General features: G+C 50.5%; 2 protein-coding genes across 7 annotated transcripts in view; one reads left to right on the top strand and one right to left on the bottom strand.

Moving 5' to 3' along the window:
• Positions 1-4,828: 4,828 nt before the first annotated feature.
• Positions 4,829-12,809, top strand: CD40LG (CD40 ligand). Its single transcript, XM_054839347.1, has 6 exons — positions 4,829-5,095; positions 6,918-7,055; positions 8,289-8,334; positions 8,640-8,696; positions 8,999-9,061; positions 10,896-12,809. The coding sequence occupies exons 1-6, from the start codon at positions 4,940-4,942 to the stop codon at positions 11,264-11,266; spliced, it is 831 nt and encodes a 276-aa protein (XP_054695322.1). The 5' UTR covers positions 4,829-4,939; the 3' UTR covers positions 11,267-12,809.
• A 3,335-nt stretch (positions 12,810-16,144) lies between these two features.
• The window catches only part of ARHGEF6 (Rac/Cdc42 guanine nucleotide exchange factor 6), a 42,051-nt gene continuing 31,184 nt past the window's right edge, over positions 16,145-27,011 (bottom strand). For 3 of the 6 annotated variants that reach the window (XM_054839348.1, XM_054839351.1, XM_054839353.1), the window contains 8 exons: positions 26,270-26,403; positions 25,849-25,974; positions 22,916-22,936; positions 22,017-22,110; positions 20,968-21,057; positions 20,074-20,173; positions 19,128-19,182; positions 16,145-18,484 (listed from right to left, as the gene is read on the bottom strand). In XM_054839348.1, coding sequence (XP_054695323.1) covers positions 18,344-18,484; positions 19,128-19,182; positions 20,074-20,173; positions 20,968-21,057; positions 22,017-22,110; positions 22,916-22,936; positions 25,849-25,974; positions 26,270-26,403 — 761 coding nt within the window. In that variant the 3' untranslated portion in view covers positions 16,145-18,343. The remainder of the gene's footprint in view (positions 18,485-19,127; positions 19,183-20,073; positions 20,174-20,967; positions 21,058-22,016; positions 22,111-22,915; positions 22,937-25,848; positions 25,975-26,269; positions 26,404-27,011) is intronic. The other 3 variants (XM_054839349.1, XM_054839352.1, XM_054839350.1) reach the window with 2 other exon arrangements.

Here is a 27,011-nt window from a genome sequence, read left to right as displayed (position 1 = left end):
GGCTGGATGCTCTCCGTGGCTCAGCACAGCAAGACTGGCATCGTTGCCCAGATGTGCAGCCCAGATGTGGCGTGAGAGCCACATGCCCTTCAGGGCCCTCCATTCTCTGTGGGGTCACTGGGGCTTGTTTCTCCACCTTCCCTGCTCTTCACCCACCTCAGTCCCCTTGGGGAAGGGCTGGCTCGGGGTGCGTCCATGGGTGGTACAGCAGGATGGGGAGGTGAGGACATATGGAGGGAAGGGGGCACAGGGGATGATGGCCCTTGGAACAGGGCGGCTTAAAGGGACAGCAGCAACCCAGTGTCATCCCCTACAGCTCTTTCCCATTGCTCTTTGCTGCTCTGGAGGGTGGCAGAGAAGGGGCAGATGTCCCCTCACATCTCTGGGGAAAATGCAGTGGAGATGGCACTCTACACCCTGCTCTGATCTATCTGCTGGGCAGCGGGAGCCTGGGACAGGTCATGTTCATGTCTGCTGGAGCTTGGAACTTCTGTTGACCTCCACATGGGGTTCTCCATGGCTGAGGGCCATGGCGAGCGATGGGACTGCAGCCTGCCATTGCCACTGTAGTGGCTACAACCACCATCTTCTGCTCTTTTCTTCCACAGAGAGATGTGACCATCACAAGTATTGACACCTTCATCTGTCCCTGAGGCTGCTGCTTGCTGCCTTGGATTCCAAGAGCTTTCTTTCATTCATACCAAGGTGAAAAATGAACGGAAACTGCAATGCAACCTTTCCTTCTCCGGATGCTGGTGATGTGTTCTGTGGTGTTCTGGCTATGTCTGTTCCCTCTTCCTCTCCGGTGACTGGGTTGTCCTGGAGACATGAGAGCTCAGAGGATGCAGGAGAGGGAAAAATCTACAGAAGTGACAAAGCAAATGGTGGAAAAGCTCAAAGTTCCCTTCTGCCCATGGCCCTGTGCTGAAGGGACTTAATTTAGCTTTCTCTCATAGGTTCTCTTCTGCATTCCTCCCACAGCATCGCAGGCAAACTCCTTTTGTGACTCAGAATAAAATCTTCTTTTTGAATGTATTGTTCTTAGTACTGCACAGCACCCAGCTTTTGTTAATTGTAAAGAGCATGTGGGGTGAGCAGCACATTTTAAAGAGCTAGTTGCAAAACCACAACGGGCACCCAAAAAAAAAAAAAAAAATCACTCTCTTCTCATCAGCTTTCACCTTGCTGCCTTCAGAAATGCTCCCAGGCTTTGGCAGATCACCGGGGCAGGCAACCGGATATTTTCTTGGTAAACAAAACTCTGAGCACTGAGTACAAGTGGAGACAATTTGCTGATCAGCGGAAATACCACAACTAGGTCAATAGGAATGCAAGCGATGGATCACATTTTCCCATTGTCTCACCCGGCGGTTATCTGGCTGGAAGAACCGTGCCAGTTTGGGTTCACAAGTGGATGGGTATGGTCACGATCAGAGGGTTTAAGGGTTGAAAGAAAACCCTGTTGGTTTCTCTGTGGTGGGCTCATCACCAGGTGAAGGTGTGATTTCACCTTCCCTGGAGTTATCCCATACAGACAAACTCTTCCTTCTGGTGCTGGGTCCTCTCTCCATTGCCCATTGTCCCTCTGGACCATGCCCCTCTTTCCCCAAGGCTGTGTCCCCTCTCTGCTATGCTCCCCCATGTTCCTACAGCAGCCAAGCAGTCAAGAACGTGCAACCATGATACTACCTGGACCTGGCATAGGATAATGTGGGTTTTGAGGATTTTGAGTCTTTCCCCCCATCCCTACCATCCACGTGAAACAGTGAGATGGCAACAGAGCATGTCCACAGCGGTCAGCACCACCACACACCCTGCGCAGCTCTGTCCTCCTGGGCTGCCTGGCTCTGAACAGCAACAGTGATGGGATGGTCCAATGAGGCTCTGCCTTCCCCAGAGCTCGGTCATCACCTCCTGGTAGATCTGGCACTACTGGCATCGACTCCTGGCTCAAGATGGAGAAGCTGCAGGACCTGGTGGTATGGGGTGGAGGAGGTGGCTCCCAAGGGCTTGCTCCCCACCAGCCGGGGCAGCGAGGGGCTGGATTGCTGATGTGGAGCAATGGTTTCCTGAAGAGGAGCTGCCAGCCTGCCCTCCCCATTGACAAACCTCTGCCAGGATCCCCACTGTCATATTTTCCACCGTTTCTCCCGTCAGGGTGCTGGTGACTAGTGACTCTCAGTTTCCTGGTTTGCAGCACAAGCTGGCCAACCCTCCGGTGATGTTTTGTACTGGGTAACCAAAACCGGAGCCTTTCCCCATCCTCCTCGCCAAACCCTGCAGCCCCTCCAAGGCTGCCGCCAGCTCCAGCCTCCCCAGCAAGGTGCGTGCAACGGGGCCGGCAATGCACTCGGGTTTCCGGCGTTACCTACGGGTTCTTCTCATTTCGGCGAAACAGTGACGGGTAACTATCCAAAACGGCTTTGAAAAGGTTTCGTCTGCTGGGGACAGCCAGAGCTCAGGAATAGCTGTGCAAAACCTTGCTTGCTGCTCTCTGCAATGTTCATTGCTGTGGTTTCACACGTTATCGGCTGCTTCTCAGTCCCAACACTCAGGATTCGGGGAAAGTATTAAGTGATGACTTCTCATGTCGTTTTGTTTCTCAAGTAGAGATTTCCCCAAATGTGAATGTTAAATTCAGAGGAAACTCTGAAGAGCCCTGGAAAATGCCAGTGAGCACCGTGGGGCTGAGGCATGGAGTGAGGGCTTTGGGGAGTGGGTGCTGCTCCCCACCATGGCCTCGTGGCCCTCGGCTGTGTGGGGTGTCCTTGGGGATGTCCACCACGACATGGCTTTTTGCCTGTGGCAAGCTCACCATGGCCGGGACAGTGTGTAGGAGCTCGGTGTCAGACCAGACCCCTGTGAGGAGGCCAGGGCTGGCCTTTCCAAAGATAATGCCCATTTTAAGGTAAAAAGGAATAAAAGCAGTGGCTTGGCCAGTACCCCCAGGCTCTGCGTGGGCTTGGTCCCATGCACAGCAGGGCTGCAAGCCCAAGGGAGCAGGTCTGAAGCCCAGTGATGCTGAGGAGACCCTCTTCTGCATCCCCAGTTTGAGTCGTCTCAGTGCTGCCAGGAGGATGCTCCTCTGGGGGCTGGGAAGCCCCGGTGAGCTAGACAGCAAGGCAGCCCTTGGATGGCAAGGGCATGTGGGCAGCCCTCGGGGCACAGGCACCCAGGGGCAGGGAGCCCAGGGTCACTCTCTGCTCTAGAAGGCAGAAGTGACACTTGGGGGGCTGGCAACCCCATCCCAAAGCTCCCCTCATTGCAGAGGGGTGACAGTCCTGGCACGGTGAGGGGTTACTTGGCTCCAAACACCAGCCAGGGCCTCAGCCCTGAGCTGTCCTCTGCCCGGCTGATGAATTGCTGCCCACGAAGACCCTGATGCCATTCCACACTTGTGATTTGGATGCTATGTTTAGGAATATGGTGGCATGCCAATGTCAAATTCTGACTTGGTTGCAGAGATGTTTGTGCTTTGTTACCAGCTTTTGCATTTGCAGCTCACAGCACCCTAACCACACAGGACAGGATGCAAGAGAGTGGGTAGACAGCAAAAGCAAACGCTGGACTCCATCCTGCAATGCTTTGAACAGCCCCGACAAGGCGCTGTGTACCCTCCTCTCCTGGGGCTGCTGGTGAGCAGCACCCTGCTCAGCACCCCACTGCTTCTAGCAGGATCCAACCCTTTATTTGCTGCATCTGATAAGAGCATTGCCTTTAGCATGCTACTTTCAAAACAACTTTACATGATGGCTTGATGACTGCCTTCAAACCAGTGCCCCAGCCCCCCTTGCAGTATAGCCTCGCAGTTCTCCTCTTCTGCACCCCAACAGAAACCCAGATTTATCCTCTTTGCATGGAGGAAAGGAGGTCTGTCCTCTGTTGCAAGCAGTAAGGACCCCTCTGCATTTGCCCTAAATTATTTTGCTGATAGTGCATGGCCGCACAAGTGTCGGATGCCTGCAGAGCTTTGGGGCAGGACCTTACCTCCCTGCTGCTGGCTCAAGAAGTGCAGGGGCATAGAGGGGACCTGCGTTGCCCAAAGTTGCGTGGCAGTGATGCTGGGACGTCAGCAGCTGGCAGGAGTGCCTGCATCCTCAACAGCCCTTTTCATGCCTGGATATATAGATATAGGTAACATGGGTAAAGGGGGACAGGGTCTGAGTCAGCTTGCGCCCTTGGGTGCAGGGTGAGCACCTCATGAAGGTACCAAGAAAGCTGCTTAACACTTATCTCTCCAAAGTGGTGGCCAAGCACCAAGACCTAAAGTCCCGCTGTCTGTTGAGGAGCATGAAAGCTCCTCTCTATGGGTCACAGTGCCCATAGAGATGGTCCTTTCTCCAGGATCATCCAGCCTACCCAGGCACAGACTTCACCCATGGGGAGCACAAGGGAAGGCCAGAAACTAGCACAACCCACCTGCCTCAGCCAAGTGTCTTTGCTGCAAAATCATCCTTCTCATGAAGGAAGCAAAGGGCAAAAAAACCTTTCTTCCCGTTTTGAGAAACAACCAACTTTCCAAGTGCTTCCTAGCCCCTGGCAGCCCACAGTGCTGTTCAGCAGCTCTGTCTGTGTATTCATGGTCTTCATTTCTTTGAAGACAACTTGCCATGAAATTTTCATCCACAACAGCAAAAAAACACCGGGGCATAGTCTGGAGTGTTTCAAGGGCAAATATGAATATATGGAATAAGAACCTCTCTCTGGTTCTGGTAGAACAATAGGAAAAAGAATGGAAGTGCATCAGAGAAGAAAGTCTAAGCAACCTTTTTTTGTTGTGGGAGACAGTAGTGAACAAACCTACCCACTACGAAGAGGTTTTTCCAGGAAGTGTAGGTTGCTGCAACCTGTATCCCTTGAGCAGCGGGTGCTCGCACAACAGTTCTCATGCTACTTGCAAGCAGCTCATTTGAAGGAGCCCCAGCAACGTACACGGAGGATGAACGAACCCTACAGCCCTACAACATCCCGACCCATCAGCAGCACCTCACCCAGCACCATGAAAATGTTCATGGGCTTTCTTGCTGTATTTATTGTAGCACAGACGATTGGGACCGTACTCTTCTGTTTGTATCTTCACATGAAGATGGATAAGGTAAGAGGAGAAATAAGGTTCTCTCTGCTGGATCGTTAACGCGATTTGCCTTCAGCCATAGTGAGATGTGCTCACCAAAAGGATGAACATGGTAGAAGATGATGCTGGCCACTGGATGGATGCAGGAGTGGCATTTATTACACCCGTGTTCTCATTTCTGCTTTAATTTGCCGCTAAGGTGTATGCTGAGGAAGAGATCTGTTCTCTTCATTAACAAAACGAGAATGGATCAAACATGAAGAGCCGTCAATAGCAAATCTGACAGCCAATGGCCAGTCTGGGGAGAGGAGAGTGTGGTTTAAACACATAAGTGGCTATTTTAGGCTTGTTGGTGGTTTTTCTGGTGCCATAGCACTTGGCAACACTGTGACGCTAATTGCGAGGATGGGGGAGTCCAGAAATGACACTTATTTTACTGTTTGCGTGTATGAGTTTTACCAACATCTCACTTCAGATGCTGTCTTTCTGTTTAGAGAAGAAAAGAGCGGATTTTAGTACTTTGTCTTTTTTTGAAGAGACACAGTATTGGCGATCCTGTCCCATACTTGGGACAATATTTGCCAAAAAAATTAAAAACTGAAAAGCTGTTTTTGAAGTTGCCATGACTGCAGCCACACTGCACGATGCTTAAAATCACCGATCTAAAGCTACTTTCTTCCAAAGCAGAAAAGACTACCAGCTAAAGAAATGTGTCTAAAACCCAGAATGAGTTCTCCTTACTAGATGCAAAGATCATCATTACTGATTTTTAAATGTGTTGTCTCAACTTAAATTGAAATTTAAGTGGGTGACTTCTGATCTTTAAGGGTGGAGAGCAATCCTGGGCTTAAAAGTCGAGGGGATGGAAGGGGACTTTGCTGCACGGGGGTTGCAGCCTGGGGTGAAGGGGTAAGTAGAGGGTCCCTGGTGGAGCAAAACGTGGCAGCACGGGGCCGTGGCGGAGGATCAGAGGCAGCTGAAATGCGATCACAGGTGGCAGGGGGATTTCAGACGCCTTCAGAGCTTGCAGCAGGGCTTCAAACCTGACGCTCCGCATCCCAGTGCTGCCTGTGTTGAGCGCTCTGCCAGGCTGCTTGTCCTCATGTCTGTCTGCACTTCCCTTTACCATTTAGCTGAATGTTAGGTTTTTACAAAAAATAGGTTTAATGTCAAAAATGTGTATTTTTAAAAATATATATATTACTAATTTTTTCCTTTTTTTGACTTTCTGGGGTTTTTTAATCTGATTTTTTTAAATCTGAAACTCTTGGCAGAATTCAGCCCCAACCCACAAGTTGTTTTGGTCTCTTGGCAGCTCTTTTAGTCAGTAAGCTAGCCAAAAAAAATTAAAACCCACCCTGGGCAGGGCAGCACGGGGCTGAGCAAGCGTGCCAGCTGCCTGCCAGGGCCACTGGGGCAGCAGCAGTGAGCCCTGAGCCACTCACTCAGATTTCTGTGCTGCCGGCTGTAAATGCAGGTGGGTGGATATTTGCCATCTGCCTTTGGGAAAAGGCAGAGTGGGAAGTTTAAATTCATTATCAAGATGATAGAAAATAGGAAGGGATCCTGAGCAATCCTCCTCTCATCCAGCATCGCCAATCAGGCTCAGCCCCGTGGGTGCAATTCCCGGCGGATGCGGGTGCAGATGTTGTGCTGGGCGGCTGGTAGGAGCACTTGGTACCCGCAGTGTGTCTGCCCGGCTCATCCCGATGCTGAACAACCCACCCTGAGCTCTCCAGGTTGCGATTTATCGCTGGCAGGAATGCAGCGTGGCTCCGCTGCCAGCCGTTGCAGGTCTCCCACTAACATCCCATTCACCCTCTCTTCTCTTCCCCGCCGGCAGATGGAAGAGGTGTTGAGCTTCAATGAAGATTACATCTTCCTGAGGAAAGTACAGAAATGTCAGACAGCAGAAGGTCAGAAGTCGACATTACTGGACTGTGAAAAGATTTTAAAGGGCTTCCAGGACCTCCAGTGCAAGGTACACTGCTGTTAGGTGGACAAAGACCCTGCTGAAGGTGGAGGGGGACTCCCAGGGACACACACATCTTTGCCCCAAATTTTTTTTAAAAACCATGGGTGCCCTTTACCTTAAGGCTGCACAGCACATGCCCTTTTTTAAACTACATTCTTTTTACACTGTATTTTTACACAATATTGAGATATATATGAAAAATCTCATCCATTTTTTTCTCAAAACAGTCTTGGTCAGAGCACATCCAGCTGCAACATGATGAGGGAAGCTCAGGGCTTGTGGTGGGAGGGATGGGGCTGCAGCCACCCTGGCTCTGCACTCTGATCCCAGCCTGAAAAATGTTGATTTTTTTTCTGCTATCTGGCACCTTGCTCTGATCCTGTGCCGGGTGGCTGTGAAGATGCTTGTGGCTGCCTGCCGCTGGGAGCACTTTTGCACCCACTTTGCCCAGGTGTCAATGATGGTACAAGGCTTGAGCCCAGCAGCACAGCTCCCAGCAGCCGGTGAGGATGAGGATGGTGCTGTGAAAATGCCACCCCAGAGGCTTAGGGACGGCACCTCCAACCGGTGCAGCGGCTCCTTGCATTTGGATGCAAAAGAGCCAACCTGTATTGCAATGTCCTCCTGGAGCGGCTGAGAGGTGCCCAGCCAGGCATGGGGTGCTCTCAGCCTGCTCGGCCCTTGAATCCGCTGCTTAGGAGGGGCTGTGCTGGCCATAGCAGGCAAGAGAGGGACATTTCTTCCTCGTTGTCAGTGCCCAATGACATCAAATGCCTCAGCTAAACCTTCAGGTTTGCATCAGTACCCAAGTGACAACAGAAAATTGTGTCTGAGATGGGCCCTGCTCAGCAGTCCTGAAAACCCCCTTGTGAAGGGGCAGGGACATGCCCGGCTTGCTGGCCAGCATCTATGGCTTTAAATGAAAAGGAGATAGTTTTTTGTTTGTTTCTTTTTTTCAAATAAACTTTCCCAACATTTTACTTGTATAAAACCTAAGATCATAAGCCCTACAACCCCCCTGCTGCAAACAGCCGGTCAGCTCACGGCCATATGTGATGCTGAGGAAGGTGCTGGAGGCTCTGCAGTTTTGGGTACCCTCCACCAAGAGCTGGCAGGGCTGTCGGGCCCAAACAGCACCAACCTGTGCGATGGCCAGAGCATCCTCTACAGAGGCTTTCAAAATTGTTGATTTGTATATCTTAAAAAAAAAAATAACATATTTTTTTGCTGTTGTTTCAGGATGGGGAAGCCAGCAAAGGGCAGCCCAAGTTTGAAATGCAAAAAGGTGAGTTTTCTGGTGCCACCAGCACACCCGTCACTTGCTGGGGGCAGGAGGAGTAGCTTGGCCAGGGAAGGGGTTTGGTCCACCTTGCAACAGCTCACCGGTGCCCCAGGGACATGGCACGGCGGCAGGGGATGGGGTCAGGGTTTGGAGCATCTCCATGGGGTAGGACTGCGCATGGCATGGGGCTAGAAGAGGGGGACACTGGGCATGGCTGTCTCACGAGGGCAGATGGCTGTGGGTGACATGTTGCCTGAAGTCAATGAAAATGAGTCCAAAATTAAATCTGTGGCCTTTTTGCATTGCAGGCCATAAGCACCGTGAGCATCCCCATTTGATGCACAAGAATGAGACATCCATAGCAGGTAAGAGGTGGGCACATCCAGGTCCTGTTCCCACAGCAGGCAAGGGGACACAGTCTCCTCCACGGGCTTTATTCCTCAGAGGCTCCACCTTGAAGGCAACTGAGTGTCTTTGCTGAGCAGAGGCCAGATCCTGCCTCACTCAAAGCTGGGGAGGGATGTTGGAGACTGTGTTTCTGAGCTGGATTTGGCCCATAGAGAAATATCAAGGGTGGGAGGTGCCGCGGTCCCTGCAAAGGAGCTGTGCTGCTCAGGGGGGACAGCGGGTGTCAAGGCATCAATAACACCGGCCCTTCAAATTGCAGAGGAGAAGAGGCAGCCGATTGCAGCCCACCTGGCAGGTCAGAAGAGCAGCAAGACAGTCTCAGGTGAGACAGACCCGCTCAGCACTGCCTTGGCCAGCGTGCATCCCCTGGCCGGACCCTGCAAGCCTGCCGCTGGCTCTGTAAGGGCAGGGACAGGGACAATACAACTCCAGCACAAAAGCATGTCCCCAAAGGACAGCAAACCTCCCAGCGGTCACATCACCACGTGCACCTGTGCCACGTGGGGTTTGTGCATCCCATGCCGGCTGTCCTCAGTAGCCTTACATATGCCTTCCTAGAAATGCACCGCAATGGCTTAATCTTTATAGTGCTTTTTATGAGTGGAAAACTATTTGTCTTCGTATTTAAGGAAACCAACCTCTCACTTTTCTTTTGAACTCAAAATGCAATGCTTTTGCTCTCCTGGCCACATCTTGCCAGGGCGGCTGCTGCAGGAGGGCTCTGCTGGCATATTGTATCTGCTGATCTAATTATCCCCTCATCTGTAGTGGTCCTGGCAGCAATATGGACTGGCTGATGACTTTACAGTCACAACATAGATAGCTCCAAACTGATTTAGGCAAGCTGCACTTTTTCAGAGTCATGGGCACGTTAGGTTTGAGAAACACACGTGAGTCCATTTGCATTTGTGCATCCCTCTGCACAAACTGTGGTTGCTCTCGCAGCTCTGTCCCCCAGTGTAGCCTTAGCTGAGGGACATCCTGCAAGATCCTTGCAAGAGCAAGGATTACCCAAGTAAGTAAGAGCTAGTAAGGTCAGTCTTTCAATCTGGCAAGGATTTCGCAATCTGAGCACTTTTGATTTAATTCTGGAGTAATTGCCAGTAATCAGCAACTGCTCTTTCCATCTCTGACGCAGCATTTCACCCAGAGCTCAGTCTACCTGTGGAAAGCTTAGAGTTAGATAAGATCAAAGAAGCAAGAAACTCGCTGCATTTTAAAACTCCCTGCTTAAGCACTTGTTGAAGCTATAAAGCAGGTTGAAATTGCCCGGAGAGCAGCAGCTGCCTGGAGTTCAACTCTGCACCTCGATAGTCGGGCACAGAGGAAACATCCCGTGGGATGCACATGGGATGCAGCATGGAGCTGCCTGGCTCGCCCAGGACCACCCGTGCCACCGCCACCCCGCTACGGGGACTGGGACTCTGGGCTAGGACAGTCAAACCTGTTATTCCCCTCGTTTGCTCACCCTTGCTGCTCTCAGAGGTGTCTCTGTAGGCTGGGGAAGGCAGAGGTCCAAAATCCCTCCTGAAAGTCGTAGCCGAGGTCAGCTTCTTGGTCTCTGTATTGACTTATCTGTACCGAGTCCAGTGGGAGTGTGCGTTCATGACCTGCTCTGATGACACCAATAGTGCCCCAAAAGCCCCTTCCAGCTCTGCATCCTGCCAGGGACCAGAACTGCGGGTTGTTTATTTTTGCACTTCTTGGCAAAGTCTTGCGTTCTCTGGAGTCCCAGTGGAGGAGGGACTTTAGAGAAAAGGTAGCACCAGTTCAGAAAAACTGTGTGCCCTAGGATGGGTGCCTCTGCAGACAGGAGTGGCAGTGTGTTTTGGCAGTACTCTGAGGTCTGGCCCGTGGTAGCAACTGCGTGCAATCCTCCACGCTAGGCATTTCTACTTGATTGTATGAAGGAAGCAAAATACTCCTCCACTCACATAATCGGTTCAAGGGTATCAAGGCCAGTGACCAGAAACATGGGTTAAACATGTCCTGGCCTTGGGGAAGGGGATGCTGCTCCCCTGGGCTGGGAATGGTGTCCTGGGGTAAGCAGGGTCAGAGGCTGTGATGCCAAATGTCTGTGGAGTGCCCCCCCAAAATGAGCCTGCTGAACTGGATGTCTCCTCCTCCCAGCTCATCTGCCATGCTTTCTCCTACAGTGCTAGAGTGGAAGACGACAATGTATGGCCCCATGAACAACAACTCGATATCCTACCAAGAGGGGAAACTGAAGGTGAAGGAAGCAGGGCTCTACTACATCTACTCCCAAGTCAGCTTCTGCACCAAGGCAGCAACTTCGGCACCCTTCACCCTCTATATTTATTTGTATCTCCCCATGGAAGAGGACCGACTCTTGCTGAAGGGACTAGACACACACAGCACCTCCATGTCTTTCTGTGACCTTCAGTCCATCCGGGAGGGAGGCGTCTTCAAGCTCCGGGAAGGAGACATGGTCTTTGTCAACGTGACAGACTCAACACGAGTGAACTACAGCCATGGCAGCACCTACTTCGGCATCTTCAAGCTGTAGTGAGGAGGGCCCCCCCCCACCCAAGCTGGGGGTCCAGCCCGACTTTGTTGAGCAAAGTGGCTTTCCCTGTTTCCCATATTTATGTTCCTCTGCCTCTTTGTTTTTCTTGTTTCTTAATTTGTATATTTTGTTATTTATTAATGAGGGCCAAGGGGCCTTAAGAACACAAATGGAACAAAGTTTGAAGCTGTTGTTGTTTGCACTTTGCTTTTTTCTTTTGTTGCCAATAGTTTGGTACGTGCTGATGTTGTGCATCTGGGTCCACCATGCCCTGTGCATGTGACAGGGTGGGTGTCCTCTTTATGTCACAAGAGCTTTATTTAGCAAACTCTACCATCAACGTTTCTTTCCTAACAACGTAGGATGGCTCAGGGCACTCCAGTCAAACTAGGTTCATACATATCTCCTGTACCAATCTGCTAACAAAACATCAACGGAAAAACATTAAAAGGCTTAGGAACGTCTCCTCTAAAGGAATCAATCAGCCAAGCGCTGTCCTTACGTGCTAGCTGCTGGTGATGCATCGTTGCCACACTAACTGTCTGCTTTATTTTGAGAACCCCCTTTTTTCCACCCATGCCTGTCTACAAAATTCAGCCAGCCTTCTTGCTTAGGATGACACTGCCTTGTCCAGGCTCACCCTCAGTGACATTCGCCCCACATCAGAGGGGTGATCGGTGGCTGAGAGGGGACTGCTGATTTCAAGCTAGAGTGTGGGTAAGGCACCAGCAGTGCTCTGCTCGGGGACCCCAAGCCGCTTGCCAGACTGTCCTCCTCCCACCTCTGCAGGTAGATCTACCTGTGGACTGTTTCACTCCCTTGTGGAAGGGGCGTTGGCCTCCACCATCAACTTTGGACCTGCCTCCTCTCCTGAGACACCTCTTACCCTAGGAGGAGGACCAGGAAAGCACAGGGGCAGCAGGACCGACTGCTTCTTCCCAAGCCCTCCAAGTTCCATGCGTGGAGCATCTTCTGGCTGTCCTCAGTGAGGACACTGCTGCCCACAGCAGCACTTTTCCTGGAGCTCCAGAAGAGCAGGACTGTGCAGACCAGCAGGACCATCTCTCAGGCAGGGGATACCTGAGTGATACCGCACACTGGGGTCTCCCCGACTCTCTTCTCCAGGTTGGCCTGCAGGGAAGGTAAGCTGAGCCACAGCAGGGCACAAGGATGTTGACACAGCATTTTTTAAAAGTCTCTGAAGATGCCAAAGGTGGCAAGCCTGGACCATTTGGTTATACAGGTCACCCTTGTTGGAACACAAAAGTTTGGAGATACTTCTGGAAGGCAACAGGTTTGCAAGTGGAAGAGCTTTGAGATTTGAACAGTCCTTAGGGTTTACTTGGCTGGAGACTGCAGGTCTGGTCCTAACATGGTGCCTGAGTGCCATCACAGCTGGGATGGATGGGGCAGTCTTTCCATAGCTCATTGCAGTGCTGGGTGCCTGACATGGCCCCCTCCCAAAGTCAGTAGAGGAGAGCTCAGAGCCAGTCTGGTTTTACTGTAATTTAATATGTATTTGTTGGCTGTTCTCCAAAAATGCTTCACTTTGTCAGGGAACAGACCTGACACCATGTATAAAAACTATTTCTTTAACTCAAACCATCTTATATTCGTAAACAGAGAGGGACTGCGTGCCAAGGGACTGTGCGTGGCCATAGCTGTGTTTTGCAGCGTATTTCCATGGTTCCCCCTTCCCGAGTGTGGGGTTTTGTCCACTGTCTCCCTACAACTAACACAATTTATGGATTAAGAGATAGGGTGCTTTCTATGCTTTGAAAGCTGCCCACCCTTCTCAGCCCCAGGCTGGGATTTCCCAGGGTCCTGCTTGAGGTCTGGGGGCTGAGAGGGCAGTGGGGTGGCACTGGGGGGGAGGCACAGGGCCAGGCAGCAGCAGGGGCATTTTGGCTGGAAGAGGGAGCAGGGATCTCCCCCTGCCCTGGGACAGCACCAAGGCACCCGGGCTGGACCCCCCAGCACAGCTGTGGAGCAGAAGGGTGGGGGCTAATTCAAGGGGATTTAGGACAGCTGGCTGGGAGAGGACTATTCCTGCGTGCCCTAAGGTCATGGGACCTGCAGGGATGCCTCTGCTTTGGAGCAGAGGGATGGATGCTGCACAGGGTGGGATCCTGTGACTGCTGTGTGTGGGAGGGCAGGGGCTGGGCAGCCACCATCTCCTGTGTGGTGTGGGTCCCACCACATCCCCGCTGCTGCTGAAGCCTGGCCAGCCCCTGTGGACTGGGTTTGCAGAGGCAGCACTGGGGTGGCTGGAGAGCCCTGAACCTCTGCAGGGGAGGTGGAGGTGCCTGGCTCTGGTGGGAGTGTGGGTGGTAGCCACAGGAGAAACCAAAGACCATGCAAACCAGCATGGTCTGAGAAAGGAGAAAAAGTTGGCTGGGAGTGAGCAGATGGGGAGAGGAGAGCTGCGAGGAGCATGTGTGTGGCCATTCTCGGGTGGCCAAAACCTTCAGGAGCAGAAATGCTGTTTGTCACAGGCGAGGGGAAATTGTGATTGGTGCACAGCCTTGAAACCCCCCCGCAGCCCCCAAACTTTGGTGGCCAGGAGCACCTGCTGGAGGGTTTGGGCCAGGCTGCGATCCCTAGCCTAAATCACTGAGAGGGATCTGGGAGCTGCAAATAACATGAATAAATAGATTTTCATGCATGGTTGGGGGAAACAATTAAAGAGGGGAGGAAAAAATAGGCATAAAAGAACTCTAGAAATCATGCAGCAAGAGCAGCAGATGCCAACTGCCACCTCCGCTGCCCGTGGGCTGCCTGCCCGGCCCCAGCCCCCTGCCCGCACTGCTGCCTTTCCCGGGGCTTTTGTTTCTTGCCTCTGTTTCTTCGCTTGCCAAAAATAGCCCGCGGGATTCAGATGTGAGGTAGTGCGTGGGAGGGGAGGAGATGCGATTGCTACCATCCAGCTGTGGCCTTCTCCCGAGCGGCTTTGTTCTCCTCCCTGGCCCCTGCCCGGTGCCGTGGCGAGCACAGGTTTCCTTTCCCCGTGGAAAGTTTGAAGACTGTCAATACATTTTTCCCTTGACGTGGGGCCTCTCTGTCACTCCTTGGGCTGTGAATTTTATGGTTTCTGACCTGATTTTTGTTCTTCTTTCCGAGTAAGGAAGGGAGAAGGGGATGAGAGGGTGATGAATACATGGGGCACATCAGTAGGACTGGCGTGGGGGGTTGTGGATGAACAGCAGCAGGAACAAACAGCAGCATGGTCATCTGGGAGAGGTGCTTGCACGGCTCAAGAAACAGTGAGCTCACTGGGAAATATTTTTTTAAAGTTTTATATAAGAAATGAGATTTTTTGGGGTTTTTTTTTTTTTTTTCTAACCTCAAAAAAGGTTGGGATGCCAGTTTCCAAGAGGGGGTCTCTCTCGCTCATGTCACGGAGCTCAGGGATGCCAGGCGGCAGGAGCTGGAGGATGGCTGTCCATGTGCTGCGTGGCTGTGCACAGTGGCCGCTCCGGTGACAAGCCTGTCCTAGCATCTCTGTGCACTGCCTTGGGGTCTCTCTCTCTCTCTCTTTTTTTTTTTTTTTTTTTTTTTAAATAAAATTCCCCCCTCCCAGTTAAGCATTGTGTGTCTGGGTGCCAGCTTTACCTCAGTGCCCCTTGCTTGGTGACAACCCTTTCCCCTGGTTGGGGCAAGGTCTCCATCTCTTCTAGGAGGCCAAACCTGTTGCATGCACCCCATCCTGGCGGCAAGGGAGACTTCTCCCCCTCATTTTGGTTTGGATTTGGGGGCACTCGTGCCATGGAGCAGTGCTGCACTGGGGCGGTCGGCAGGAGCAGCCCACCACGAATGGGGACCTCCCGGGCGTCCCCAGCCACGGCAGTGGTTTGTGCTGCGCAGATTAAGCTGTGGTGGGGTTTTCTTTCTGGTTTTCACATTGATGGTCATTTGGAGCCAAACTCCGTTGCTTGGAGGATGCTGGTGTGGCCTGCATTGTTGCTGGGTCAGGCAAAGGTGCCGTTTGGGAGCTGGCGTAAGAGAGGGGGCCAAGGGAACCCCATATTCAGCAGGAGAGCAGGATGTGGAGGGTGTCTGGTTAAGGCCTGGATCTGTCCTCATGAGGACCCGGGAGTGGGGATGCTCCTTCCACAATGAGCCTGGGAGATGCCTCCTCCTTGCTCTTCTGCCCGGTGCAGGCTCTGCAGCACTCGGGTCTGGATGTGGCCTCTGCAATAATTCCACAAAGTGCTACTTGGGTTCAAGCGAGCTCCCTTGCAGACTTCACTGTTTTTCCATGATGTGCCCAAGTCCAGCATTTCTTTTTAACTGGTTCTTTTTCCCGCTCTGACTGCCGTGTTTGGGGAGGGAGAGCAGGCTCCAGCCCTCCTGCCCTCTATCCTCCTGCTTTGGCTGCGGCCTGAGAGCGTGGCATCTCTCTGTCAAAGAGTTAAAAATACCAGCACGCAGGAGAAATCTTGTCCAAGCCGTAGACCAAAGGATATCCTGTCACCACACCTAATCTCCAGAAAAAAACATAAACTAAAAAAAAAAAAAAAATCTAAACCGAGCAGGAAGTCACTTATCTACAGCAACCTGCCAGTGCAGCTGAGAGCAGCTAGTTCTCCATAAAGCATCCTTGTTAGCAGAGTGCAAGAGGAGCTTGAGGGACGGAAATATATCTCCTTCCTGTGGGACCAGGTGCCCTTCCCTGCTGCGGGTCTGGGTGATGGTGGGAAGAACAGCCCGAGTGCCAGGATCACCATTTGCACCAGTATCGTCACCAGCATTCAGTAAATCGGAGGGGGGATGATGCCGCCATGGGCATTTTGAGCAAATCGGGGATGCTGAGAGCAAGCACTGGCTTTGCTTTTGTGGCGGATACAAAGGAAGCAGCACCAAGAGTTAATCACCAAGTGATTTTTATCCTTCTTTATTTGTTGAAAATGTCAATTAAAAAACTGTTCAAAATAAAAACATGTTAGAAAAGTTGAACTTGCATAAGTAGTTACAGTAAATAAACCTACATGACAAAGATAAACTGGAAGGCAGCTGACACAACATCCATCTAAAGACAGACTCACTGGAACCTATTTACAAAGCACTGTAAACAAAGTAAATATGGAAACATTGCTGTCCATCCGGCATGGCTTCTCTTCCTTTTTATTTTATTTTCTTGTCTTTTTTTTTTGGCTTCTAGCTCTTGACAAACGCTTGATCTAAAAAGTCCCAGTGTGCCCTCCATCACATTACATCTTACAAACATGCATATGTACACAGCACGGCTTTCAGCTAAACCAGGGGGCAGCAAGGAAACATTTCCACCTTCTCCTCAGAGTGTAAATGGCCCTCGATTTGCTTCCTTGCACTGGCTGCACGTCGCGAGCCCAGTCTCCAGCCCACCTTTGGGCAGGCAACAGGTCTGGGCAGTGCTGGCGTGCCTGGGCATGGTATCCCAGAGCAGCGGCGTGAGCAAAGGTCATTATCCTGGAAAACAATTAACCAGCACAGCAGGGCTTGCCTGTTGACCAAAGCACTCAAGTGTGTGCCTGGGTGGGGATGTGGAGAGCTGCCATCCAGCTGGGATGCTCTGCAGATGGCAAAAGTAGCCAGGGCAAAAAAAGACCTCTGTTTTGTCCTAGAAAGAGCTTAGATTTAAAGAGGGTTTCTTTCTACACTCCTTGTGATGTTTTTGAGTCTAGCTCTCCCCAGATGCCATTTGCTATGTTCTGGCTAAATTTTAATTGCAAGGAGGGAGTTGTAATTAATGCCTCTATTATGTCCTTCATGAACAACGAAACGGTATGACTGTAACGAGCTGTGGGGTGTCTGCACACCCTGGGACCATGCTGCCCTGTGATATACGTTAAGTCTTGTCGTTAACTTCAACAGAACGTTACTTTTATAATGCTGCTAGGGAAGGAAGGAAAACATCAGTTCTAAACTAGGGTGTAACACCAAATAAGATGAAGATAGCTGATACATATGCATGTTGTCCGTGTGCTGTGTTCGAGGCGCTGTGCAGGGATCTGGAAGGGTGTTGCACATCCTTGCTCCAGGAGCGTTCCAGCTCTTGTCAAAGCATACATACTTTTCCTATGCCAAGAGAAAGTTCCTTTTTCCTAGCAGAAAGCCCCTTTGGGGCGATGGGGGGAGAAGCGGCCATTGGCTCCATTCCCAACCTTTGGGAAGGAGCGATGGCGAGCCTAATGTGGGCACAGGGGAGCGGGGAACCAGCACATTTTGGGGTTGTGTTGTCAAGCAGTGTTTACATTTCCTACAGAGAAAAGCATGTCCTGCAAGGGGAAGCACAGTAGAACTATAAACTCATACGATACCTGGACACTCAATATGAAAACAAAGCAGAGGGTGGGAGTTATAGGTCATGCATAAGAAAGAGGATGGGGGGGCAGAACAGCAGTTACCTGTTGTGCTAATCACGAGCTGTTAGGAGGCAGCACTGTGCAACACACCTTCCCATGCGCTCTGACAGGTGCTCCAGATCTGACTTCCCCAAGGAGTTCAAATGTCTTCATGTTAATTGCACATTTTAATCAGTATCAAGGCCACACGGGAACCACAGTATTGCTGGGCTCTAGTTCGCTACAGTCAACTAATGGGGAAAAAAGAAGGTGGATGGGAAAAGCTTCCCCAGTTGTGATTATCTGAAGAGGAGCATGGTGCTTTTTGGTTTCTGCTCAATGCCACCTCAATAATGTTTTCATTCAATAAATAGGTACCGGTGCTTTTGAAAAGAATGAAAGCATTAAAAAGTGCTTAAGCTTCCTCTAGGAAACTGCTGCCAAACCCTTTGTGAGTGGCAATCATTAGCAGAGTTTGTATTTGCTCCCAGTAGCAGGTACGATGAGGTATTAGTTGCTGCAGATGAATTGTGAATCATGGACCGCTTGCTTACTGGTTTACTTGTGATCGATTGTTTCTGGTTTATTTCCTTATTGGATGGAAGAAAAACTATTTTTTTCTCTGACTTTTTTTTTTTAGTAACAAAATTCCCCAAACCAACAAAATAAGGAGCAAGAAGAGGCAAAGGATCCAGTTCCGCTTCCCAAAAAACACCTGAGGTCACACACCACTGCCAGCAGCTTCTCCCCAAATTCAGGCAATCAGGGATGACTTGCGGCCCGTGTCCTCCCTGCCACACTCGTCCGTCTGCTTCAGCAGCCTTCTAACCAGCTTCTCCAACTCCTTCCTGGATTTCAGCTCTTCCTCCAAACACTGTTTCATCCTTTTGTTCTCCTGTGAGGTGAAAAATAAAGGAATAAAGATACAGTTAATGCCCATGCACTTTATGCAATGAGGTACTTCCACACGCCTGGTTGCTCAGAAGTGATGGCATCCCATGGACATTTGACAGGTCACTGCTGGCTGGCAAGGATGAACATCACAGGTTACTTGTGGTCTGATCTGCTCAAGCAGACCCTTACTACCTTACAGACCTGCACAGAAGTCCCAGTGACTTTAAGCAAGCAGAAGCATCCTCCTGGAAACCTAATTTTAGCCTGGGTTGGAGGATCCTGTTCTCCTGGGGTGGTCTCTCCCACCTCTAAGCTTGGGGGTGGAGGGAGGAGAACATATTTCCTCTGAGTCTGCAAGGACTGGCATCCACCAGACCCCTATAAAATGAACATTTGTGTTGAAAGAGCTTTCAGAGTAGGGGGAAAGTTTCATGTTATGACAAAGACCAACTACTCCTTCCCTCCTGCTGGCTCTGGTGCTCAAGGGACTGCGTGGTGAGCTGATGCAGGGAGCTAAACCAGAAGAAAACTAATGCTGATTCAGGGACCTGCAGGATTGCACCAGCATCAGCAAGACTTTTCCTGAGGACCAGTCGAAGACAACGACCTGGCGCAGCCAGCACAAACCAACCCACTCGAATTACCTGCTTCAGTTCTTTGACTTCATCTTTCAGTGCATAAACCGTGTCAACGAGGCTTCTGCAAAAAGAAATGAAAAAAAAAAAAAAAGCAATAAAAAGACCTGGAGTGCAGCAAAACAGCAACAGCATGGGAGCTGTTGTGAGCAAGGCGCTGATGGGGAAGCTGCTTCCAGTTTCTGCTTTGCAAGCATCAGGTTGCAGCTATTGCTGCTGCCTGTGAGGGGACTCTGGAAACACAGCCCGGAAGCATTTATAGGCCACCAGTCCAAAATTCATGGCTCTTTTCTCAAAACTCAAGAAAAATACCTTGTTCTGCTATCTTTAAGTCATCAAGAAAGGTCTGTGGCTTTGGCTTCCTTGTTTACGCTACTGCAACAAATAACAATGATTTTAAAACTGGAAATGCCTGAGCATCTTTTGTAAAACGGCCTTGACTCCTTGAGGGTATGCTGCAAAAAAACCAAGCGTGAAAGGAATGCGCTGTCTGGGTTAGAAAAGGAGCAGATCCATGCAGTCACCCAGATGCTGAAGCTCCGTAACGGGCTGGGAGCACTCACAGACAGCTTCACCCAGCTCTCAGGCAGGGGCAGCAGCAGCAGCCGAGTATATCAGTAGTTTAAAAAGAAAAAAAAAAGCAAGCCACTTGTTTGGTTCTGTCCTCCCTGACTTCATCAGCTACATCCCGATAAGCTCTGGGACTCGTTGAACTGGCTCTCGGGACCTGGCACACAGACTCCCAGAGGGCTACGGCCACGTCAGAGCAGCTCTGTTCTTAAAAAGGGACAAAACAGCAACTGAAACAGCCCAGTGGTTCTTGCCAGGTCTAAGGCAGCAGTCGGTGACACCAGCCCCTCTCCTCTGCAGAGATGCAGAAGGAGAGGGCATCAGTTTTTAAGGTCTTTCCACAAAGCAGCAAGGGGATCTGCAAGCAGAGAGCAGCCACGCTTACTTTTCCTCCGTCACAGTCTGGCCGTTGCTTCGTGTTTCCTCTACAATGATTTTCTCTTCCTCAGGAAGAAGGACTTGGGGGATGGAGTCTTTACGGGAGCCTGTGTACAAGAATTACTCATCAGGAAGTAAAAAGGAGACTTTCTCTGATGCCCATGCTGCTCTGGAGACAGCAGCCCTCGTTCTCCCTGCTCCTCTGCAAGCCCGGGGCAGGCTGGGGACACAGGGGCTTGAGCAGCCACCAGCTACCTGCCGGGGTTAAATACGTACTGCTAACCTGGAGCTACAGCAGCAAGTGAAAAGATTTTAAGAGTGCTCACTGAATCTAAAGCTACGTCATGACTTATAAATGAAATCATTCGATTAGGGTCAAGAACTCTCAGAAGAAACACAGCCTCCCTTTTTTAAATGTACCATTATTTGATAGTTCAGTGATTTAATTTGACATCTCACCAGCAATGATAAATAGTTATATTTCCAGCGTTGAAGATGTTAGATAGGTTCTTATGAAGCAGCTTGTTCTTAAACACGCAGCTGATTGAGAGATAATATTCATGCTTCCTTTCTAAAGCTATATGCAACCTGAGATTACCATCAGGTTTTCAGTGCTGACAGCCACAGGCACTGACTAGGTTTGCTTAATTCCTAACAAGTGCTGGTGAAATAGCTGTGTCTCATCTGCCCTCCTACCTGCTTCATTCTCTGTGTTTAGAAGAAAAACAATGGCAACTAAACCACTAGGTAGATGAAGCTCCCTTATCTTGAAGATTGAACATCACACAGTTTCCTAGCATGAGTCTCGTTGCTCTATGATGCAACCATCTGTTTTTTTTCCCAGAGGGGTTATCAGTGTTGCAGGCAGAATAAGAACTAAATAATCTGGTTGTGTGCCCACCTGAGCTGAGAGCTTGCTGGAAGCCTGCCCCGGTACAGTATGCCTCAATCACCTTCAGGATCTGAGCATCTTCTTCCAGCGCAGCAGTACCTGTAATACATTGCAGCCAACAGCTATTGCCAAGTGCTCTGGCTTCACCTCTCCCAGCCTTTGTTCCCAAGTCCCTTAAGAGAAGACCATGTTGTTTCCTTGACTGACACTGTTTCTGGGACTTTGCCTAATTCCTTTTTGAGGCCCTTTTTATTTTCTGGCCTTTGCAACATCCTGTGGCATTGAGCACAATGATTAAATGGTATGAAAAGGCACTTCTAGCTGCTCATCTCAGCAAAACTCGGGGGTGATGCCTGACTTTGGGTGCAGGGATCACCAGGAGACGGGTAGGCAGAGCAGCTCTGCAAGGAGAGGCCTGGTACAGCTGCATCAGAGCAGGACTTGGACACGTGAAGTCTTCACTTCCAATCCTAGCTCAGCGCTGTCTTCTTGAGGGAGACACCTGACCTTCAGGCCAGACACCATAGCTGCTCACCACTGGGTGAGCATGGCCTTTCATGTAAAACTCCCAAGGAGTGTCCCAAGTGGACTTCAGGGAGCTGTCAGGACGTCCCTCTTTGCAGGTGAGCACCCCTGCTGAGATGGGGTCTTCTTTTGTTCCCTGGTCCCCCCATGGAAAGTGTTCCAGGACCTGCTGACATGGCCAGCTACGGGTTTGTCCCAGACCTCAGACATATTTTTTTATGACTGTTGATGTGCAGTTTTAATGCAGCTTTTAACTACTTGGAATTAGCTCCTTGGCTTCATAGCCAGAACAAGACCACACGATCACGAAGGGGGCAGTAGCATGCCTGGTAGTTGTAAGTAGGGGGGGATCTGCCGGAGGCTGAGGACCGGTGTGCTTCCAGAAGCCTCCTGTGCTCAGCAGCACGTAGGCTTGCTCACAACATGAGCATCCTGTCACATCCTGCACCGTAAGAAAGGCTGTTCTCAAAGTCCCGTGGAGATCTCGCAGTACACAGAAACCCCCAGAAAGAAGAGAAAAATACAACACCTACTTTTCCGAATAACAAACTCTTCATCAGATGGTTTTCTCTCAGTTTTCCTTTTTGGAAGAAACTTCTTCATTGTTTTTGGACTTTTGCTGGAATCCTATAGAGAAACAGACTCTGGTGTTTAACCAGAACCAAAGGCAGCTCAAACAGCGGAGCAGCACAGCTGAATGCAGCTATCCGTGTTACGCACAACACATTAGAGAACTACAAAGCAGACAATGACAAAGTTGGAGAATATGATTCTTTTTGCCTTTCCCATGCACTAGTTGTGGCCCACTGCTCCCTGGAACAGCAGTGGGAATTGCACCTGCAGGTCTGGTACAGGACAAGCTCCTTTAGCAAATTCAACCCTTGGCTAAGATTCTTTAGCCAAAGAATTCAAACACGTTCACAGCACTTTCAGTCTGCTTCCCAGCTCTGGGGTCTTTGTTAGAAAACTCTATAATGTTGTTTATTTCCTTGACTTGATTTGATTTCTAATATAAAACAGTTGGCTAATGACATTGTTTCCAAATGATTTGTCTGAATTCCCCCACACATACACGGAGAACAAACAAATACACACAAAGTTAGTGTTTGCTATGACTCCACAAGTAAGAAACACAAGCTTTTATCTCCTTCACAGAGTTACAAGTCTTGCCGATTTGGAGACAATTAGTGTATTAGTAGGTTACATGCAATACATATTTTAAGCAGGAGAAGAGGCATGCCAGGAAGTTTAAGTACCATAATGCAAAATCCTTCTTGAGAGTTATCTCAAAATATATTTGCCAGTCACCACTGACTCTCACAATAACTTACTGATACAGCCAGGCAAAATTAGGGTCATGCAAGCATGAGAAGCGTGAACAGGAACAAGCATTCTTTGCCACAATAAGCCAAAGAGATGTATCTACCCTTACCTTTAAGATATAAGACATCCTCTACAATGAATATGCAAAGAAAGAGAAGATGAGTGTGAGAGATTGATGATTTTATTGACCAAGTCCATTAAATCCACAATTCTAAAACATTTAAATGTTAGTCTTGCAATTAATGTGGCACACCCTCCGTACTGGTTTTAGAGCACTATCGACATGCAAAGGAACACGGTGTCATGCAAAACTGAAACAATTACATGTGAAACGCATGGTAAGTGGGCATTAATACACTCTAAACACGTCAAAATAGAGAACATGCCTCCTTGGTTAGTAGTAGGTTTCTGTTGCTTGTCCAGGAGAACAGCACTTAAAAATGCAGCACCCCTTGGTGCTACCCAATGCTGCAGCCACTCTGTGCGCCCAGCTCCGTCCGAGCCCCAGAGAGCAGCTCAGGGTCTGGCCCCGTGCCCAACACCCGTCCTCCGGTCTTCATCCTGACCCAGCGGGGATGGTGCGATGCTCTGCTCACCCTGGTGACACAAACCCCCAGGACTGAGTCTTCTTAAAGGGGACCCTCCCAGAGGGGACCTGCCAGCATCAGGCAGCAGCGCAGCAGCATTTCCCTGCCAGGACAAGGAGCTCCCTGAACACCCCGTGGAGGGTCCCATCCCTGGGATGCTCGGCACAGGGAGCCGCGTGGCTCTCCTGCAGGGCTGGCCAGCAAAGTCCTGAATCCCAGTGTTATAAACCCTTCACCTAATGCAAAGCAGGTCACTTAAAAAAATAAAATTAGAAGAAATAATCTGTAAATCTTTTTCACTTTGCTAACCTGAATCCGGACACACCGCTTTACCCACAGCACCTGCTCTGTCATTTCAAATGATTACTGGAAACAGAACAGGAAAAATGACCCAATTTCAATGGAAATAACAAGAGTGCTGTGCAGTACGCAAGCAGGTTCTGGGGTTTCCTGAGCACAGCTAGGTACAAGGAAATGCACAAGACTGTGCCATCCCATCCTACACTACTAGAAGCCAATTAGAGTAACACTGGATGTCTGCAAATTTGTAATCTTTTAATCAAACTCCCCCACTCCCTTCCCTGCAAATAACCTTTGATATTTGTATTCCTTCATTATATCTTCATTATAGGAAGGTGACTTGCACAGAGCTGTTAGCATAGTTTATTTTGTACCCTACTTTAAATTAAATAAAAAAAATAAAATTACAGTGAAATAGGAGTTCTGCTTAGTGACTGAGCACCCTGGAGGGAGGGACGAGGCACATGCAGATCTGCTGGGGCCAACAACTGAAATTACTTCACATTCGCCATCGCAGGCTCGTGTCCACGAGTCCCTCCCCCGAGACGGAAGCTGCCCCCCAGGCTCGGGCTGGGCTGACTGGGTACCACACCGTGCCTGCCCTGCTCTGCTCCAGCTCTGCTGGCCTTTGGGTTTCCGCCAACATGCCCAGCACGGCCCGTTCCCATGCAAACCACATTTTTGGTCCTTTGACACCTTGCACGCTACCATCCCGCCCGCAGCAGCGTTGTCCCCCTCGGGGCTCCCCACCCGCTTGGCCTCTGTGGCAAAAACCCCTTGCCTGGTTTCGATGCAGAGAGTTTAACTGCTGCTATGTGCAGCAGGGGACAACTGAGAAACTGCAAAGGATTGTGGTATTAATGACATCACTCTATCTGTGGTTTTGGCCCACCTTCTAAACAAATAACAGCCTTGCACTTTCATGCAGAAAAATTTGTCCTCCAATTCAAGCCTCTTCCTATATTTTAATTCACCGTGCAAGCAAGACACAGTTTAATCGACGTTAGGGATTTGGACCATGCAAAGATTAAGGGTCGTTCCCCGTCTGCTTGGTTGTTTTTTAAACAATTTAATTCCCGAACTGAAATGCATTGTTTTACAAATTTTAAGAAATAAATGTAACAAAATGCCATGAGGCTACCTAAAATCTCTACCTGGAGTAGCGGACCCCCCTCTGGCTGCCGGGCTCTCCATCCCTGAGTGCTGGAGGGGGTGTGAGCCCCCTCCTCATCCCTGTCCCTGCTGGGAGCCCGGGCAGCGATGCTCCCAGGGCTGCTGTACCAAGAAAGGCAGCTGACTCAGAACCGGAGCGCCCATTGAGTAAGAGGAACGTTACCCGAGTTACTGGTGAGTAATCCCAAAAGTTTAATGTGAGGTAGGGAAGGGGAGCACTGCAGTTACAGTGAGGGGTGAGAATTGGAGTTGGGTTGTATTTTGGGTTTCCCCACGCTGCCTCCTACCTCCCAGGCTTGGGGTTTCTGCAAGAGAAGTGATGCCTCGGGCGCTGCATCCCAGCAGGGTACGGGTGTGTAAAACACTCGGGTGGGCAGCGGAGGAGGGTTGAGCCCCACGGCTGCTGCAGGGAGCCCCACGGCTGCTGCAGGGAGCCCCGCTCCAGCCACCAAAACACAGGGTGGAAGGCACAAGACATATCAACTGGCCTTTTTCCTCTTCCTCTTGGTGCAGCATTGCTGCTCGATCCTGCAACGCCGGTCTGGGCAACGCCGAGCCGCTGCTACAGCTTGTCTCGATGCAGCGCGTCCTGGCAGGGAGCCCAGCTCCCACCCACGGCTCAGACCAGGGCAGGAGGAGGAGGAGCGGAGGCAGCTCCACCACAGCACCAATGGGACATGCAAGGCTGCGGGACACCCCGCTGTGGGATGGGTGACATCCAGCAGCCCAGGGCACTGGCTACAGCCGCCGACAGCAATCAGGAGCTGGGCTGAGCCTGCAAACACACGTGCTCGTGCTTCACTTGTCGCACAAAGCCAGCCGCTGCAACAACCGTTCATCGCAGGACTGGGGCAGAGCCGTTTCTCTCATCATCCCCATTACCCTAAGCTTCTGTGCCCTCACTGTAGGATAAGAACCCCAGACACAAGCACTAGGGATTGCCGTGAAACCACAGTCCTCTGCAGGCACGCGGGACGATTACCTCTTTGTAACTCAGCGCTGCCGACGGTCTGAGTGGAGGAGCAGGACGGAGGCAGCTCAAGCTCCAGGGCTTGAGGATTTTGGGGGGTTCCAGAGGTCCACGGATCTGTCCGGCTGAACTAAATGTCTGAGAAAATAGATGAGAAGCAAATGAAGACTGTTAGCCACCAAACAATGTAGAGAAGCAGGGGGGGACAGACAAGAGTTCACTGTGAACTCCTTTAAGACATCTAGGTTGCAACGAAAATAGGGCAGGATAGATGTAAAATGGTACAAACACGACCTGGTTACAAGCAAAACTGCAGGATGTGTCTTACAGCAGTACACATTACCTCAATATCCAGGTGCATGGCTGAACAAGAGAGATCAGCCACACTGAGGAACCCGAGGCAGCAGAGGTGCTGGGGAGGCGAGACGCTTACCGAATGAGCGCTCCAGGACTGCGTTTTGGATACGGTGTTGCAGGTCCCTTTGGTCAGCCTTTGCAAGTGGTCAAGCCATTCGTGCAAGTCCTGGCTGGTGCTGCAGGACACAGTGACCCGCTCCATCATGTTCCCTGTGGCAGAGAGTTAAATAACCATTGTTAGCAAGCGGTAGAGACCCAGGAGGAAACACAGGGTGAGCTCAACTCAGCACAGCAGCAAGCAGCTCCTCAGTTTGCAAAGTCCAGTGGCTGCGAAAAGGTCAGGGCAAAGACGCGACTGTCCTGCTCCAGGCACCCGGTCCCAGCCAGTGCGGGAGCAGCACAGAAAAGCTAAGGGAACTAGCGAGATGAATGTGTGAGGAATTATTTAATGTTAAAAGTAAGCAAATGAAACATTTCCATGATTAACAGGACCCTGACACCAAATACCACCAGCACAAATAGCTGCACTGCAGCCAAGGCACTGAGCATGAAATGACTGTGTATAGCTACAAATAATGACATAAATTGAAGGGCAAAACTGAGAGGAACGTTAGGAAAGCTACCTGATGACCAGACTCGTTAATCTGTCAATAAAGGAGGTGCTCACAGCTGCACGGGCTGGACCCTGGACGCAGATAGGGCACGGATGGCACAGAGCAGTGCTACTGGGGCCACAACCAGCCCTGGCAGGAGATTTGTCCCATATGAAACACCACAGTCTCCGAAAGCAGCCCAGAGACAGAGCTCAAGGGAGCTGG

The sequence above is a fragment of the Grus americana genome, chromosome 12 (genome assembly GCF_028858705.1).
Source record: "Grus americana isolate bGruAme1 chromosome 12, bGruAme1.mat, whole genome shotgun sequence".
In the NCBI taxonomy this organism is placed as follows: Eukaryota; Metazoa; Chordata; class Aves; order Gruiformes; family Gruidae; genus Grus; species Grus americana.
The sequence above is the reverse complement of the archived record's forward strand: the minus strand, read 5'-3'. Positions and strand labels throughout refer to the sequence as shown.

Bases quoted from the DNA above. Each gene is read 5' to 3' on its own strand.
- CD40LG (XM_054839347.1), top strand. From the start codon at position 4,940: ATGAACGAACCCTACAGCCCTACAACATCCCGACCCATCAGCAGCACC. The intron at 5,096-6,917 runs GTAAGAGGAGAA...CCCCGCCGGCAG, and splicing joins TTCACATGAAGATGGATAAG to ATGGAAGAGGTGTTGAGCTT. The intron at 8,335-8,639 runs GTGAGTTTTCTG...TTTGCATTGCAG, and splicing joins CAAGTTTGAAATGCAAAAAG to GCCATAAGCACCGTGAGCAT.